This window comes from Gekko japonicus, unplaced genomic scaffold (genome assembly GCF_001447785.1).
Source record: "Gekko japonicus isolate JY-2015 unplaced genomic scaffold, Gekko_japonicus_V1.1 scaffold1009, whole genome shotgun sequence".
NCBI classification, from domain to species: Eukaryota; Metazoa; Chordata; class Lepidosauria; order Squamata; family Gekkonidae; genus Gekko; species Gekko japonicus.
The window spans coordinates 307,196-324,150 of record NW_015160867.1 but is presented as its reverse complement, the minus strand read 5'-3'; the positions used below and the strand labels follow the sequence as shown (position 1 = coordinate 324,150).

Below are 16,955 nucleotides of genomic sequence, written 5' to 3'. Positions count from 1 at the left end.
GTTACTATGACCGCCCCCATTTTGCAGAGGGGACGGCGGAGGCAACGGCAGTTTGGCAGCGACTGATTTCACACGGCTGAGGTGGGATGCGGATCAGGATGGGTCCCACGGCTCAAACACTTAACTGCCACGGCAAACTGACTCTTCACAAGCAGGCACTTTGAGAACAAAATCAGGTTCCCAGATACGTGGCAGATTCTGACACCCTCCAGGGCCTGGACTTTTCTTCCCATCCACCCGCCCTGAACCATAACCAGGTTTGTCTGTGACTCTAGGCCTCGCTGTGACAGAGGGCGGATGCCTCTGGATCCCGCTCTGTTGTTTACTTTAAAAGCTGCTGGCGCTGGAGGGATTTTGTAGCACGGAAGAGAAAGACAGAGAGAGAGAAAGACAGAGAGAGAGAGGGAGACTTGGCACAGAGCCCAGCTTCCCCACGGCAACTGCAATCCTACGCAGATTCTCGCTGCAGCCTTACGGTTTCGCGGAGAGCAGGGTTTCTGCTTTCCTCGCATGCACACATGGGACAGGCAGCTGAGGAGGCAGCCTCAATCCAGTCGATGGTGCTAGAGTCCAAATCAAGGGCCCTTTCTCATTCCCAAAATAGCCACTGAGGATTCTCGGGGCTCCCTTACATGGGAAAAAGGCGTCGCGCCAGAGTTGGCAGTTCTGCCCAGGGTAGGTATGTAACAAGCCGAGGGCAGCGCTCTCTCAAGGGGTACGTATCGCCCTGGCCATAGCTTGTCGGGACAGGTTTTTCAGCACAGTGTTCTCTCAACCCCCAGCTTCTATTTCATCCTCCTGGACGCTAAGCTGGGGCACGGGCAGGCAATTTAATAGTTTACTTCCTCTTGCTGTGGTTGGGTGGGGAGAACAGCTCTCCAAGATACCAGTGCATTCATTAAAAAAAATGATCCCCACCCATCCTGAATGCCCTTAACTGCTGATTCGATGGGCCCTTCACCCCCCCAAACAGAAACTCTGCGGCTCCTTCCATCTGGCTGCTGCCCCCACATCCTCCACCCAAAAGTAACTGTAATTATAGTCATAAATCCATAGGATCATAGAGTTGGAAGGGACCTCCAGGGTCATCTAGTCCAACCCCCTGCACAATGCAGGAAATTCACAAATAACTCCCCCCCCCCCCACACACACACTCCCAATGACCCCTGTTCCACGCCCAGAAGATGAAAAAAAGCCTCCAGGATCTCCAGCCAAACTGGTCTGGAGAAAAATGGCTTCCTGACCCCAAAGTGGCGATCAGTAAGAAAGGGCCCCAATTCCTTAGTTGTTTGTTTGTTTTTTAAAGTTAGATTCGGGCAGAAGGAGAGGCTTATCATTGTCTATAATGGAGCCTCCACATTCAAAGGCAGTCTACTGAATACCAGGTGTTGCATGCAAATTCCACAGGAGGGCCCTCACCTCCACAGTCTGCTCGTAGGTGCCCAGAGACATCTGGCAGGTTGCTGCTGGAAAGAGAATGATGGGACAAGATGGCCCTTAGGTCTGATACAGAAGGGAAGTTCTTATGTTCTTGTATCTCCATGACATAAAACCTGCAGGCACAGCCACCAACTCACAGGGAGTCCATAAGCAAGCCAAGTTTCTTCTGCTCTAGCAAAACTGACCTGCCTAACAAGACGGTTGTATAGACTGTGATAATGTGTGTGAATTGCTTTTAATGCTCTGAGCTGCTATGCCATTCTAAGCATTCTTCTTATACTTACTTAGAAGCCACTGAGTCACAGCAGTTTGAGTGTCAGATTTGAACCACAGAGTAGTGGTGGAAAGTGCCATCAAGTCACAGCTGACTTATGGCGATCCGGCATCCAGTGGGGCTTTCAAGGCAAGAGACATTCAGAGGTGATTTGCCACTGCCTGCCTCCGCAACACGATCCTGGTATTCCTCGGAGGGCTCCCATCCAAATACTAGTCAGGACCGACCCTGCTTAGATTCCAAGACCTGATGAGATTGGGCTAACCTGGGCTATCGAGTTCAGGCCGAACCAGAAAGAGCCAGGTTCAAATCGCCACACTTTCCTAAAGCTCAGTAGGTTATCTTCGGCTAGTCATCATCACATATCTCACAAAGTTGTTTCAAGAATAAAAAAGGGGGGTGCAGAAACAGTCTGTGGCCTTCACCATGAGGTCCCTGCAGAGCAGTAGCGCCAAAACCTACCAAAATGCCCAAGTAGGAGCCAAAACCATGGAAACATCCAACGTTCCCTGTGAGCAGGGGCTACCCCATCTTACTGACCTCCAACACTACCTCATTGTAGTCATATGGCAGTTAAATGCAAATTAGCTGTGGCCCTCCAGGCTCATAAACATATTTCTACTGAGTGAGGTTAGACTGCTAGATTAGGATCTGGGAAACCCAGGGGAGACCCCCCCCCCTGCCATGGATGCTTGCTGGGTGGCCTTAGGCCAAGCCACACTCCCACAGCCTAACCTACTTCCCAGGGTGATTGTTGTTGCGGGGAGAGATGGGAGGAGGGAAGAATAATGCTGTGTGCTACTCTGGGTCTCCAATGGTGAGAAAAGTGGGGTATAAGCAAACAACTTTGTCAGCGCTCACTGATTTTTGTTTGATTGGCATCCAGTAGCACCTTAAGAGATCAACAAGAGCTTCAGGGCATAACCTTTCAAGAGACAAAGGTCCCTTCATCAAACTGTCTGATGAGGGGACCTTTGACTCTCAAAAGCTTGTACCCGGAAGCTCTTGTTGGTCTCTAAGGTGCTACAGGACTCGAATCTGTTTTACTGCATCCCCCCCCCCCAACACATCTATCCTCTGAAACTGATTTTTGTTTTGTTTCTGAAAACGGGCACCAGTGTGGTGTGTCTGAAACCCACACAGGGCTGGGCCACAGGCACAAAACCCACGGCTACCCCAACAGATACTAATTGGCAAAGGACAGAATCCTCCAGGGAATGGTCCTGCACGGGCCGCATGAGAACAAATGGGGTTCACTTTCGACAGCTTTCCATGGCACAGGTCACACGGTTTTGATCTCACCGTCGCCCTCTGTGCTGTTTATACCTGCACCCGGCACCTGGACCTGCAGCCTCACCCCACCTCATGGCAAGGTTGCCTACGAATCCAGAACGACAGTCAGAAAGCGCTTCTAGGATTAACTCTCCATGAAAGCCAGAACAGATTGCTACCTTCCCCACAAGCCCAATTTTGGAATGCATAGAGAGGAGTCCACGCATGCAAGCAGCTCTTAAACCATCTTTGTTTAGGTGCAATGACAGAGATTTGGCTCTGGAGGGAATGTGCCCCCCCCCCCCAACAACCCACACACACTCTTTTCCTCAACAGCCATAAAAGCCAAAGGGAAGGAAGTCTCCACGTTTGGTTGTGAATTTTCAGAGGCAGGCTGCAATCCAGACCGTGGCGAACAGCCTTCTGCAGCATTCACCTGCATAGCCAAGGACGCTACAAGGATTGGAAGGATACCTGCGCTCAGCAGTTTCTCAGGGAAATGGGGGAGCTCTGAGAGAGAACAGAAGCAGGTTCCATCTTGTCTCATTGTCTCAACTGCATCAGACTACAGCTGTTAGCACAGAGCTTGTTGCTGTCACCTTCGTGTCTCTGCATCGTTCCCTAAGACCGGAATAGTCTGAACCCGCTCAGCTATAAATAGGTGGAATATTCCAGTGGCTGCCTTTGCCCATCTGCGCCTCGAACAACGAACTGCTCTGCCGCTGCAGCTCCTGGACTGTGATTTCCCAGGAAAGCAAAATGATACCTACTAAGCGGGCTGAGCAGATTACAAACAAAGAGAAAGGAGACAGAAATCTGTAAGGACTTCGGGCAGATGCGCTAGTAGAGATAACAGGCAGCTTACGTGCAATTAAAAACACAACGGAACCAGGGAATCGCTGCATGCTCATCAGATCTGGGACAGATTTTGGCATTCTATGAAGCTCGGGTTGCTGCTTTTCTTCTCTTTTTAAAAGGCAAGCTTCTAGCCCTCACAGGGGAATCGCATATGCCATGCTCTGGAGAGAATTCCATTAACCTGTCCCTCTTCTGTGGTTTCTATTCCCTGGACTTATCCTGAAATGGGGCTCGGTCTCAGAATGTGAAACACTAAGAAGAAACTGCTGCTGAATATATTCAAGTGCATTTCCGTCACTGGCGAATATCTGCAGACGACAACTACTATATATCTGCTATTAGGGGCGGCGGGGCTTCCAGGGCAGAGGTTGCTTGGCTTAGACTCAAAATCAAGTCCTAGAAGCTACCAGTTCCAAAATTAACTAGACAGTTAATCAGAAGATAAAGCAGGCTGACCGAGAAGAGTCCAGTAACGAGAGGTTCCTGGCTCCCCTCAGATCGACATCTCCGTGATTATTAGTGGTATGCTGCAGCTGGCAGAGGTGAAAATGCTCTGCGCCAACACCACTGCCCGGTGAACAAAAGGTGACTCGCCGAGAGCGCAATAATATTTCCTGCGTAAGTTAAGGAGGACTGATGATTCAAGATTTTAAAAAAACCAGAAAGATAACCTCTGAAACAACCTTGGCTATTCTGCACGGGAGGGGCCACAGCTCAGTGCAAGAGTGGCTGTTTGGCGTGGAGGAAGCCCCTGGGTCAGCCCCTTCGGCCTCCAGCAAAAGCGGCAGTCTCCCGACCCTTGCGATGACCCTCTGGGAGTTTGCAACCCACCGTGGACCTAACAAATTGCCTGCTGATTTTTTTGGGAAGGGCCTGTGGATAGTACAGATGAAGGGCGCCGCTTGTCCCTTCTCTCTCTGAACTCAACTGAAAGAAGCAAAAGGGATGGTGAAGCAAGGTCACCCAGTGGTGGAAGGCACAGGCAGTTGCTGGAACCTCCTTCCCCACAAAAGCTGTGCTTTGCTTTCTCTCCCTTCACTCCACCATGCGCAGCCTGGTCAGCCACCTGCCATCCTTGCCCATTGGTCCTTCAGTGCTCTCTGCAAGCACCTGAAACATGGGGGGTGGGGACCCCATACACACACACAAGTCATACCTGAGGCTATTTCTGATCCTACCACATGATGGTGATGCCACCTGACTCCCCATTATGCACCTGGGAATTAAAGGTGGGTCCCAGGTCTGGAAAGACTGAAGGTAATAGGACACATGAATTTGTCTTATACTAAATCAGACCCTAGATCCACCAAAGACTCAGGTGGATAGTCATTTTGGTCTGAAGCAGCAGAACAAAGTTTGAGTTCAGGGGGCACCTTTAAGACCAACAAAAGTTTTATTTTGGGCATAAGCTTTCATGTGCATGCACGCTTCTTCAGATACCTTCAGGTCTGAAGAAGTGTGGCATGCAGACAAAAGATTATACCCAGAATAAAACTTTGATGGTCTTAAAGGTGCCCCGGACTCAAACTCTGTTAAGTAAAGACTGGCAGTGGTTCTTCAGGGTCTCAGGCAGAGGATCTTTCATATCACTTACTGCCAGTCTGGCAGTATCTGGAGATACTCAGGTTGAACCTGGGACCTTACGCATGCTAACCAGATGCTCTACTACCGAGCCACAACCGCTTGAACTAGAGTGGAAAGATCTCAGGCCGCAAGTGCTGGAAAGGCCACTCTCTTCCCGAGACCCTGGAGAGCCATTGACAGAGCAGGAAAAATACGGAGGTAGGTACGCCACCAATGTGACTCAGTATAAAGTCAGCTGCAGAGCCACGTAGTGTGGGTACTCTCACAACTCTGAAGAGCTCTTAATTTCGCTGGAAAGAATTTCAGCATTAAGTGCATTTAATTGCTGCTGGCCTCCAGCTGCGATAACTGAAGGCTTATCCCACTTACTCCACTAACAAGTTTCCTAAATCTGTAGCTTAGAGGTGAAGAAACCTCAAGACAATCCATTCAAACCCTACAATTAGGCATTTCCCAGTCTCAACAATTTTCACATGTACCTGACCAAAGTTAACAGAAAACCAGCCACAAGATCATATGCAACACTGGAAAAATTACAAGTGCAATTATGATTGGGGGGGGGGAGAGAATATGCAGGAGTTAACTACCTATCACACACTTCCTTCCACTCTCTCTCCATGCCCATCAGGTGGTCAGACAGAAGGTGGCTTTCTTCCCCAGAATGCTGTCTTGTTCCCTCCCCCTGCCCTTTTGGAAGATACACCTTAAAAACAGAAAGGGACCTGCATGTGTCTCCATTAAACATTAGCGCAACTCATTACTCCACACTGACTCTGTGTTCAGCTTCCAGCTTACAAAGCAAATTCCACCTCAGGGCCAGCCCCGAAAACCAGCCTGGTGCCGGAGGTGGAAAGGTGCCCCCAGGGATAAATAACAAACACCACTGAACAATCTGACAATCTACTGCTCTTTAACGACACCCAAAATCTGCTGCCTGAGGCGGGTCGCCTCACCCTGCCTCACTGCATTATTCTCACACTTTCTGTGCTATATTGAGGGTAATAATCTACCATACATGGCTATTGTGTCGATAATTAAAGGTTATAAAACATGCTGGATGCTAAAGACGCAGCCGCACACATTTTTGTAGAACTCCAAATGCAACTTCAGCATCCAGATAGTTTGCTTGTGTTCGTCTACAGTTTATGGCTGTTCAACTGCCTCCATTTCCTCTTGGCTTGTCCTGTCTGCAAAGTGCTTAAAATATACCCTGTTGTGTAAAGAAGAGGAGGAGGAGATTGGATTTATACCCCGCCCTTCATTACCCGAAGGAGTCTCAGAGTGGCTTACAGTCTCCTTTCCCTTCCCCTCCCCACAACAGACACCCTGTGAGGTAGGTGGGGCTGAGAGCTCTATTGAGAACTGCCCTTGAGAGAACAGCTCTGAAAGGACTTATGACTGACCCAAGGGCACATCAGCACCTGCATGGGGAGGAGTGGGAAATCAAACCCCGTTCTCCCAGATTAGAGTCCACGTTTTTAACCATTACACCAAACTGGCTTTTAAATTAAAAATGGTCACTGCCCAAAGTTTTATACCGCCCTCCAACACATCTTTAATGCCACTCCATACTCATGTAGCTTGTGTTACAAAGTGTCTCACAACTGGGCCACTTAGCTCAACACCGGCTTCTGCAGCTAGAGAAAGCTATCAAAGACCTCAAGCAATGAAGGGCCTTTTTCCCAGCACCTGCTACCTGGTCCTTCTTAATTAAAGATGCCGTCCACTGGATCTGGGACCTTCTGTGCGCAAAGCATGTGCTCTACCACTGAGCCGTGCAATGAGCAAGTAAAATTACCACAACAATTACTGCCTCCGCTAGTCATTTGTGGCCTGGGGGTCGGGGTGAACCATAATTTGTGAAGCTTCTGTGCTTTCTCGCCTTGGGACAAATCTCTCCCTTGCCAAAACCGATAACGCGACTGGCAGTTTAGTACAGATGCACCTTTCTGGATGTCTAGCGCAGATGCGCCTTTCAGGATGATGCATTAACAAGCAAAGCGTTAAGGCACTGTCTACCTGAAACAACCAAACGGAGCAATCAATGAAACATCACCAGCACTTTATGATTTATGATCCGTTTATAACTGATTTGCTTTAAATGGTTTTATGTGGATTTTAATTGTTATTTATGTGTTCTTCGGTGTGAGCCGCCCTGAGCCTGCTTTGCAGGGAGAGCAGGGTACAAATTAAATAAATAAATACTGTACTTTGGTCACATCCAGAGGTCATTTCGGGGGGGAACGCGGGGGAACGCAGTTCCCCCGGGTGAGGTACGGGGGGGGGGGCACATGACGAAGCCCCGCCCCCTGCTTCCAGCCGCCCCGCTTCCGGCCCTCATTCAGCCAGGAGGAGGCAGGAGAAGAGGGAGGGTAAGTTGCTTCCTCCCCGCCTCTCCCCACCCCTGCCTGCCTGGGGCCAGGGAGGGCCTGGGCGGGGCTTCCTCGCACTCCCGCTGGCCGGGCCCCTGATGTCAGGGGGTGTGGCATATGCTAACGAGTTATGCTAATGAGTTCCCCTAGCTCTTTTTCTACGAAATGACCCCTGGTCACATCCATAAGACAAGACTCGCTGAGAAAGACAACAAGACTAGGAAAAGCAAAGGCAGCAGGAACGCAGGAAGACCCAGCAAGAGACGGACTGACTCAGTCAAGGAAGCCACGAGGGCCCTCAGTTCGCAAGGCTGTGAACGATTGGACATTTTGAAGGACATTAACTCAGATGGTAGCCATAAGTCAGAAGCAACTTGATGGCACTTAGCACACATACTACCTAACCCACTAACGGATGCATGGGGAGGGCGGGACTCTTCAGCCCCAAGGGACAAATCTGAAGCCAAGGAGCACCTCATAAGTCTTCATTAACATAATTTGCATTTTTCTATGAAAACAAACTGAATGCCATTTTGTATATATATATATATACACAGACAGATTAGTGTGCATGATGTGCAAACGCAACAGGTCACTGCTGCAAGGAGCTTACAGTCTAAATATAGATGGAGAAGGAACAGAGAAGGATGAATTCGAGGGTTTGACTTCTGCCACAATATTCTGACCCTGAAAGTTATTCTCAAATGCTGAAGCTCGAGTCCGCCTTAACAACCACCAAAGAGGAACCAAACCGCAAAATCTTGAGGGCTGAGAAACCAAGTATCCTCCCCCTTTTCTCCCCCTTCCTACAGCCAAGAGGCAATGGTTCCACTAAGGATACACCATGATGCTAATTTTAGCAGAGTTATGTAGAGCAGCAGAGCTTAAGAATGAGCTGCTGCTGGCAACAAACAGCTTGGCTAACGTGGAAAAGAGCCGGAGCCACAAACTTTATGGAAAACAATTAAACCGAAATTGCTTAGAAAGTTCCAAGAAGCTGGTAAACACATGGCAGAGCTCGGCGGACTGAGCAGCTGTGGAAAAAAAAGAAGCCAACCCTGGATTCCCCCAAGTTTTATATAACATTCGTTTTTAAAACAGAACACTGGTTTGCGCTATAAGTAACACTGTTGTTGGTCTTCAGTGGAGCGGTCATTCCCTTAACGTTTTATCTCCCCCCCCCTAACTCCATAAGCTACTCTGAGAAGAACACCGCCAAATGTATATGTAAATGAGCCAAGAGCAGCCCTCTCAAATGGGGCTACGAATACTACTATTTCACACCATTACTTTCAGGACGGGCTTGAATGTAAAAGATGACAGAACCAGCAGAGCCACCGTAAGCAGGTGAGTCAGACTGAGGAACCGACTTGTGAACTACGCCGCTCCAACCTCAGCTCGGCTGTGGGTTCTTCGGAGAGCCTTGTGAGAACCAGCCTCAGATTCAGCACCCCTCCCCACACCCACCCTACAATATGGGCATAGCAGCACTGCTGGTCTAGTGATATAGGGCTATTGTAAGGATGGCTGATAAACTATATATACAGTCCTCGGGGTGCACAAATAAGAAATTGAAATTACATAAATGAAATTCTTAGGCATGTTTAAGGAAAATATTTTTACAAGCGTGCAAGCAAAGGAATGGCCAGTTATTCCCCTGTGAGGCCTGGGCACACATTGCTTCCTTCTAGCTGCCATCAAGGAGGCCAGAGGGAGGGAAAGCGGCACATGTGCACATGAAGCGGCCTTGTACTGAATCAGACCATCAGTCCATCAAGGTCAGTATTGACTACTCAGACTGGCAGCAGCTCTCCAGGGTCTCAGGCAGAGGTCTCTCACATTCCCTACTGCCTGGTCCTTTTTTTTTTTTCTTTACTGGAAATGCCAGGGACTGAACCTGGGACCTTCTGTGTGCCAAGCAGAAGCTCTTCCACTGAGCCACAGCCCCTCCCCTTCCACTGAGCTAAGCATCCTTCCAAATTCAGCTCAGCAGAGAATCCCCTTACCAAGGACCATTTTGCGCTGGATTTCAGTTTACCATTTAAGGCTAGATTTTGATGCCTGCGATTGGTTTCAGCAGAGAGTCATCCGCTGAATGCAAGATAAAAACCAACAAACCAGCAGGTCAACTGGGGCATATTATGCAAACTGAGAAAGTTCTACATTCTTTCTGTTCCCAAGACTGGGGTATTCAAAGATGGGCTTATGGAGGGGCAAAGAAATGGAGGGGGGGGGGAGAACAGAACTGAGAATAGACAGACTTTGGCACTCAGGGTCTGAAGAAAAAAGGATTGTGTAAGGGACTGAAGCTCTTACCCAATGCCACCCTCAAAGTTTAGCTCAGAAATCTTCCAGCTTCAGATATTGCACTAGGCAGCACATACACATTTCCTCAAGCCACAAGGTCTAGAAATCTGACCTTCCAATTTCTTAGAGTACTAGTCCCACCTTGATTCATTTGCAAGGAAATCCCTGCAGGTAACACTAAATTCTGGGGAAGGACATAAGGCGAGTTCTCTGTTTGCCTGAGAATCCCACTGACCCAGACATAATGTGCTCACCACTCCTCTGTGGCTTCACAAGATCAGTGTGGCGACGATCAGGAAGCCAGAGTAGGGCAGTGGCTATAATACTGGGCTAGGGTCACAGACACCACAGCCCCAGTTCCCAGTAAGCCACAAAGCCAGCTAGGTGACCACGTGCCAGTCGCCAATGTTCAGCATGTGTCTCTCACGGCATTCCTGCATTCCTCTTGCTGAACTTCCCATCACCTCCTGCCCCAATTCCTAGGAACACAACTTTAAAAGCCTCTTTTAACAAGTCAGATTCTCCCAATGCCAAATTCTGCCCAACGTATCAGATCCCGTATTCCCAAAGTACTGACACCTTTGGAAGAAACCGCTTCTAGCACCCAGAACCCTTTTGTTTTTCTTCCCAATGGTGTGCTGTGGGTGTGGCCAGCACAAATCACACGCATCACTCACTTGCTTCACAGGTCCTGGGTCATTCTTCTCCTCTGTCATCTTCCCAGCCTTCTGCACCCTCCTGGGCTGCTTGATAGTGGTTTTTATGGCAGGCCGGCAGACATAATTTTCCAGATTCTTTGGGGGTTTTTTAGTTCTCTTAGCCTGGAGGCCAATTTTCAGTTTTAAATTTCCCTCTGAAAAGTTCGTTTCCTTCACGGAAAACTGCTGCTGGGCGTCGGACAGGTTCTCGCCCTTGCCGATCTCGCCGTCGTTCTCCCCGCAGCTCCTCTTTTTCTCTTCCTCCTCCTTAGCGCTACCATCGAGGGCCAACTCTCTTCTGCCTCCTGCTGCGCCCGTGGCAACCGCAGAGGGGCTTTTCCCAGAAAACCCTTCAGAACCAGAACCCAGCCCTAACATAGCAGTATTCTGAGGGTCCATCACAGTACGTGCTGTCGCAAAATTTAACAACACAGCAGGCGTGTGGGTCCACGTTAAAAAAAGAAGAGAAATCTTCCTACAACCTCGGAGCCGGCATCTTCTCACTGCAGGAGAAACACACAAAAAAGAACACAATCAGAATAGCTATTCAAAAGCAGACAAAAAACCATGGAGGTTCAGAAGTCTCCCTTTTGGAGGAATGAAATATCGGTAAGTAAAACAGGCTTGCAGGTCAGTCCACACAAATTACTAACCTGCCCTCCCCTGCATGCTTATTGAAATTTAGGACGTTTAAAAAAACTACAACACTGGATTTTGTGAAGATGATCTGACTGATCACCTGGAGGCCATGCTTATTCACCTTTGGTGACCAGACATGTAGTTACACACATGGTTGCGGTAAGCAAGAACTGGGTTGGAATCAATGCTTGTGCCATGGAAGCTTGCTGGGTGACCTAGGGCCAGTCACAGTCTCTCAGCCTAAAATACCTCACAGGGTTGATGTCAGGATAAAACAGAGGAGAATGATATAAGCCACCCGCAGTCCCCATTGCAGAGAAAGGCGGGGTACAAATTAAGCAAATTAAGTTAATGGCACACCCCAATCAGGTTCCTATATGTATACTCAGCTCCATTCACTTTGGAGTTAAGAAAATACTCCATGGCAAAGAGACGCATGCACACAGTGACTCCTTCCACTAGACTGAATGGGGAAGCTCTCAAGGGAGAGAGGGGAGCTCCATGTATGTGCAGAAACTGAAACGGATACCAGTGGAACCAACAAGCTACTGAATCCACCGTTAAAAAGAGGTATTTTTAAAAGACTTATGTTTCTTGTCCTCATGGTTTTAGATAAAGAAAGAAAAATGCCAGCATAAATCTGAAAAAAGGCTTCTGTGCTATTTTATGACTACTGGTTTTTTCCGCATTACACTACTTTTTGCTTGTCTGACTAAATTTGCACTGAGTTTCGCCTCTCTCCCCATCTAAATTTTAATTTTATGTAGGCAGCTGTCAGTCTCATTCACCAGACAGCCTTTTCTGGTTGTTGTTACGAGCACGGCTGGCAATACAATCACAGCGTAATTGCAGCAATATTTTCCAAGTGTTTCCATAGTTGTGCTGCTTGGTAAGCCTCCAGGGCAGCCCTCCTTCCTTCACCCACACTGGTTCTGAGGCACAAAGCCTCACAGATGTTCTCTAGCGGTCTTTCCTACAGCATCCTCTCTCACCAGGTGAGGGACGAGCAACAAATCAGGCCTTAAGAGACTCATGCCAAGATCAAAGAGCCACAAGTCAATGCTTCTTCCTCTTCTCTAACTCTAATTTAAAAAAATCTTCTCTGGGCCACTTCCCCCAACCACAGGACCTGCTGCCCCTCACGTTCTTTCTTCTGCTGCTTTTGTCCCTAAGCAGCTTGTACGTCTGAGATCGCTGTCCCTTTCCTCCCTACTCCACCTGATCGCTGCTGCCTCCTCCTCAACTCTCTGCCCCTGAAACTAGAAATGTATTTTTAGTTACCGACCCTGCGTAGAGCTGAATGCTTCAATCTGCTAAGAGGTACCAACAAATTCCTAAGTCCCCAAGTGGCCGGGCACCTGGGATCTTTGCAGCTTATAGCTTTCTATACTGGTATGGACAAAAACAAAACAAAAAAAACAGAGAAGGAAAACTGCACAGGAGGGACAGCTGTCAATGACCACTCGCCCAGTCTCCTACAGCAAAATATCACCTCCAAGCAACCCAGCCAAGAAAAGTTTTATAAACTGGAAAAGAATTAAGAATTTTTCCCCTCTCAGGCTGATGTCTCAGAAATCTTACCCAAATATGTAAAGACAGACAGGTTAACAAAAGCTGCACTCGGTGCAGGAGTACTGAAAAAAAGGTAAAGGTTCCCTTGCTCGAAAGCCAGTCGAATCCGACTCTAGGGTTGTGGTGCTCATCTCCGTTTCGAAGCCGAAGAGCCAGCGCTGTCCAAAGACGTTTCCGTGGTCATGTGGCCAGCATGACTAAACACCAAGGCGCACAGAACGCTGTTACCTTCCCACCAAAGTGGTACCTATTTATCTACTTGCAATTTCTTGCTTTCGAACGGCTAGGTTGGCAGGAGCTGGAACTAGAGACGGGAGCTCACTCCGTCTTGCGGCACCTGGGTCTCGAACTGCTGAACTACTGACCTTCCACAGCCTGCAGTTCAGCGTCTTAACCACTTGAGCCACCACGGCTCCATAGGAGTACTGATACAGAGTATATTATGATGTTTTGGTTTGCAGCCTTGGGCTGACATCATGAATCCTGGGTATTTCCCTCTCGGCTCAAATCAAGAGCGAGAGATGTGTCACGGGAGCCCATCTGTCATTCAAAACTCTCTTGGCCCCAAACAACACCTGGTATCAGAGCAGCAGAATCTGAAGTCACCTAAAAATATAAATTTTTACCAGTCCTGTTTTATAAGACAAATGGCTGAGTATTTTCTGAACCTCTTCATTCCAAACTAACCAGCTCACTATAAACTTGGAATCAGGAGCTCTCGGCTTCTCCAAAAATGCAAATTTGTGGAAGAACTTTCCCTCCAAAATGCAGTTCTCGCAATCGGCAGCTTTCCTGGACGATTCCAATCATTTTTTCCCCCTTGGGATTCTGGCAGAAGAGACAGCTGTTGTCATGTCAGCCCCAAGTGAAGCAGAAGTGAAATCTTCTTTTACCACTAACGCTCACAGAGGAATAGGCAAGCTTCTGAGTAACGCCAAAATAACTCGATCCGGCAGCATGGAAAGGAAACCAATTCATGCTAAGAAGATCAGCTCTCCATTCAGTTGTGCCCCTTTGCATCTTACCTACTTTGGGTGGGTTCCTGAGATGCTTGGGAGAGTATATAAGTAGGGCACACAAAGGAGAGTATATAAATATTAAAAACAAATTCAGATGAGAAATGTGTGTGTAAACACCATCCAGTTACAGCTGACCTATGGTGACCCTGTAGGGTTTTCTAGGCAAGAAACAAACAGAGGTGGTTTGCCATTGCCTGCCTCTGCGTAGCAACCCTGGTCTTCCTTGTTGGTCTTCCATCCAACAATGAGTTAAAAAGCCACTGTGTTAAACAGAGAACTACACATGAACAGAGCTCAAACCCCTCCTCTGTCACTGTCTTCCTATCCCTTATCCTAGCCTACTATACTAGGATATTGGGTAACCTCACATAAAATATAAAGGTTTCCCTTGCTTGAAACCTAGTCGAATCCGACTCTAGGGGGTGGTGCTCATCTCCAGTTCCAAGCCGAAGAGCCAGTGCTGTCCATGGTCATGTGGCCAGCATGACTAAAACCTCACATACACCATCCCAAATTTGAAGGAAGGAGCAAACATGCACAATGTTAGCTCCACACGAGCAGTCGTACACAAAAGTTGGGGTGGTGTAGAACCCCGCACAGAAAAGGAGGCGTGCACCAGCCTTCCCGTGTTATAACTTGTGTGATTCTGCCTCATAGGCAATGCTGTCTATCCTGAATGGCAAACAGAGAAAGGGGTGTCTGAACACCTGCTCCCCAAGACACTTTCACTGGAGACACCACAGACTGCATCGCTACCACTCCCCAAGTCCTCAGGAAGAAATCTTCTCAGCATTTGCTCTTTTTGAAAACTAGACACACCAGGGACTGAACATTCTGCATCGAGGCTGATGCTCCACTACTGGACTGCGCCCCTCCAAAGGCATGCTGTATGTTCATACATCAAAACACCAATCACACAGACCGTGGCCCCGTGAGACAAAATTATAGTTCTGCCAAGACCACGCTACTATGAAGGGCCCAAAGACTGCTGTGGCCGTTAATCCTATAGCAAGGGTGACTCTAAGGAGGTGTGAATCTGATCAGTCTGGAAAGAAGCACTCCGAGATGTCTAAAAGAAGAGTTAGCTGCAAGTACACTAAAGAAACACTGTGATTTAGCACATACATATGCCAGCTCTTGTTCTTAGTGCTGCAATGGCATTTCCCCTGCACGAGGAGGTGACAAGCTGAAAATTTGTGACCAAACTCTGAAGGGTTCAAGAGCAAGTTATCTTGTATGTTAATGGATAAAAAGATAAATAGTATCAGAAGAAAAACTTAATAACTGAGAATAACTGAGAAGCACCCAAGTAGCACAAGAGCAGGTATCAAACAGAAACCAAGGAATCGGCAACAGAGCTCTTCAGGAACAAGCACAAACCAGGCCGTTAACACCCTGGAATTACATAGGATCAGCATGTGGACTGAAAAGCCCCTCCAATGGCTGCAAAGAAATTAGAACAACTCCTCCCCCACCACAAACTTATTTCTTATGCAGTAGCATAAACAAACAAACAAGCATCTGTCGAAAAGAGCTCTAAATTTTGACAGATGAAGAGAAAGAGAAGTTTGTGTGTGGGGGGGGGGAGGCAATGGGAAAGAACATACCCACGTGCAGCCATGTATCTCTTGGCTTTGATTCAAGGAGGAGGACTAAGAGGTTCTAAAAGCCACACCGCAAGAAGCTCTGAGGAAGTTAGCCCATGTACTGAGGGATGGCTTCAGGGTCAGAGGCTTCCAGCCTACCAGACTGTGGGAGCAGTTCTGATGGAAATACCAGATTCGCTCAAAATGGTTCATCACTCTCTACTCCCTTGCCTGCAGTTCTAACAGTGTGGCCTAGCTGTCAAAAAGAACCCCTCCCACCTCCTCAAGAGCGTGCAAGACGACGTGCAAGATGAGTGTAGACCGTTATGTGCGATGGTTATTTTGTCAAGTAGACACACACACTGGGTGGCTGTGGGTTTCCCCAACACTTGCATATGCAAAAAAGCACACAGACACGTGTGTGTGTGTGTGTGTGAGTATGAAAAAACAAACCACCAAACAGTACGCTATTTCCTACAAAAGAAATATATTCAGGCAGGAAATCTGACATATCTGACGCAGCTGTCAGTACCAAATAACAGCTCTTTTCGTGGGCACTCAACACAGCAGTAGGTTTATGGACCTGTATCAGAGATACCATGTCACCTTTCCTAGAAGTCAACATCACCTTTTCCTGCCTTTAAAGATTCCAGCTACATAATCAGAGTTGGGATGCCGGGGAGGCCACACACACCCAAGTGCAAGACTGCCATCTTGATACGCCCACCCACCCAGCGGGATTCCCCTTCTGCTCCCAACCCACCCGAGACTCTGCCAAGCGCCTACGTACATCCATGCGGACACCCATGCGTGCACACCCACACTGGGATCAGGCATCTCCCTGGGGGATCCAGTCTTACCCTCCCCACACACACATATCAATGCACAGAGAACCCTGAGTCCTGACATCAGACCTTCACCTCAGAACGGGCGGCCCTGTTGCAAAGCACTCCTCTCTCCCCGGGGGGCACAAAAGGCTGCAAAAATCCTGGAAGGTGCACCATGCTAGGAGGATATCCCAGCCCCTCCGCAGATACGCACACACCGCCTTATTCCCCCCCTCCCGACCCTCCGAAGCAAGACTCAGGGATCCTCCAATCCTTCCAGATTCTCTGGCACCAAACCAGCAAGGATCTCCCCACCACCACCACCACCCCGTTCCCCACTCTTACCCTCTCATGCGTAGATGTGTGCTGTGCGCGTGAGAGGGGGAGAAATAACAAACCTTCCCCTTAATATCTATCTATCTATCTACATACACACACACACATATACATACACCAAAGCCTGCGAGGGATCTATCACCGCGCCGCGTCCTCCAAAACCGGGGCTGG

The 16,955-nt window shown here is 48.4% G+C and overlaps 1 protein-coding gene across 3 annotated transcripts in view; it reads right to left on the bottom strand.

Annotated features, from left to right (window-relative positions):
- ASH1L (ash1 (absent, small, or homeotic)-like (Drosophila)) overlaps window positions 1–11,209 on the bottom strand; it is a 112,511-nt gene extending 101,302 nt beyond the window's left edge. For all 3 annotated transcript variants that reach the window (XM_015422155.1, XM_015422147.1, XM_015422163.1), the window contains exon 1: window positions 10,785–11,209. In XM_015422155.1, coding sequence (XP_015277641.1) covers window positions 10,785–11,204 — 420 coding nt within the window. In that variant the 5' untranslated portion in view covers window positions 11,205–11,209. The remainder of the gene's footprint in view (window positions 1–10,784) is intronic.
- Window positions 11,210–16,955: the final 5,746 nt, after the last annotated feature.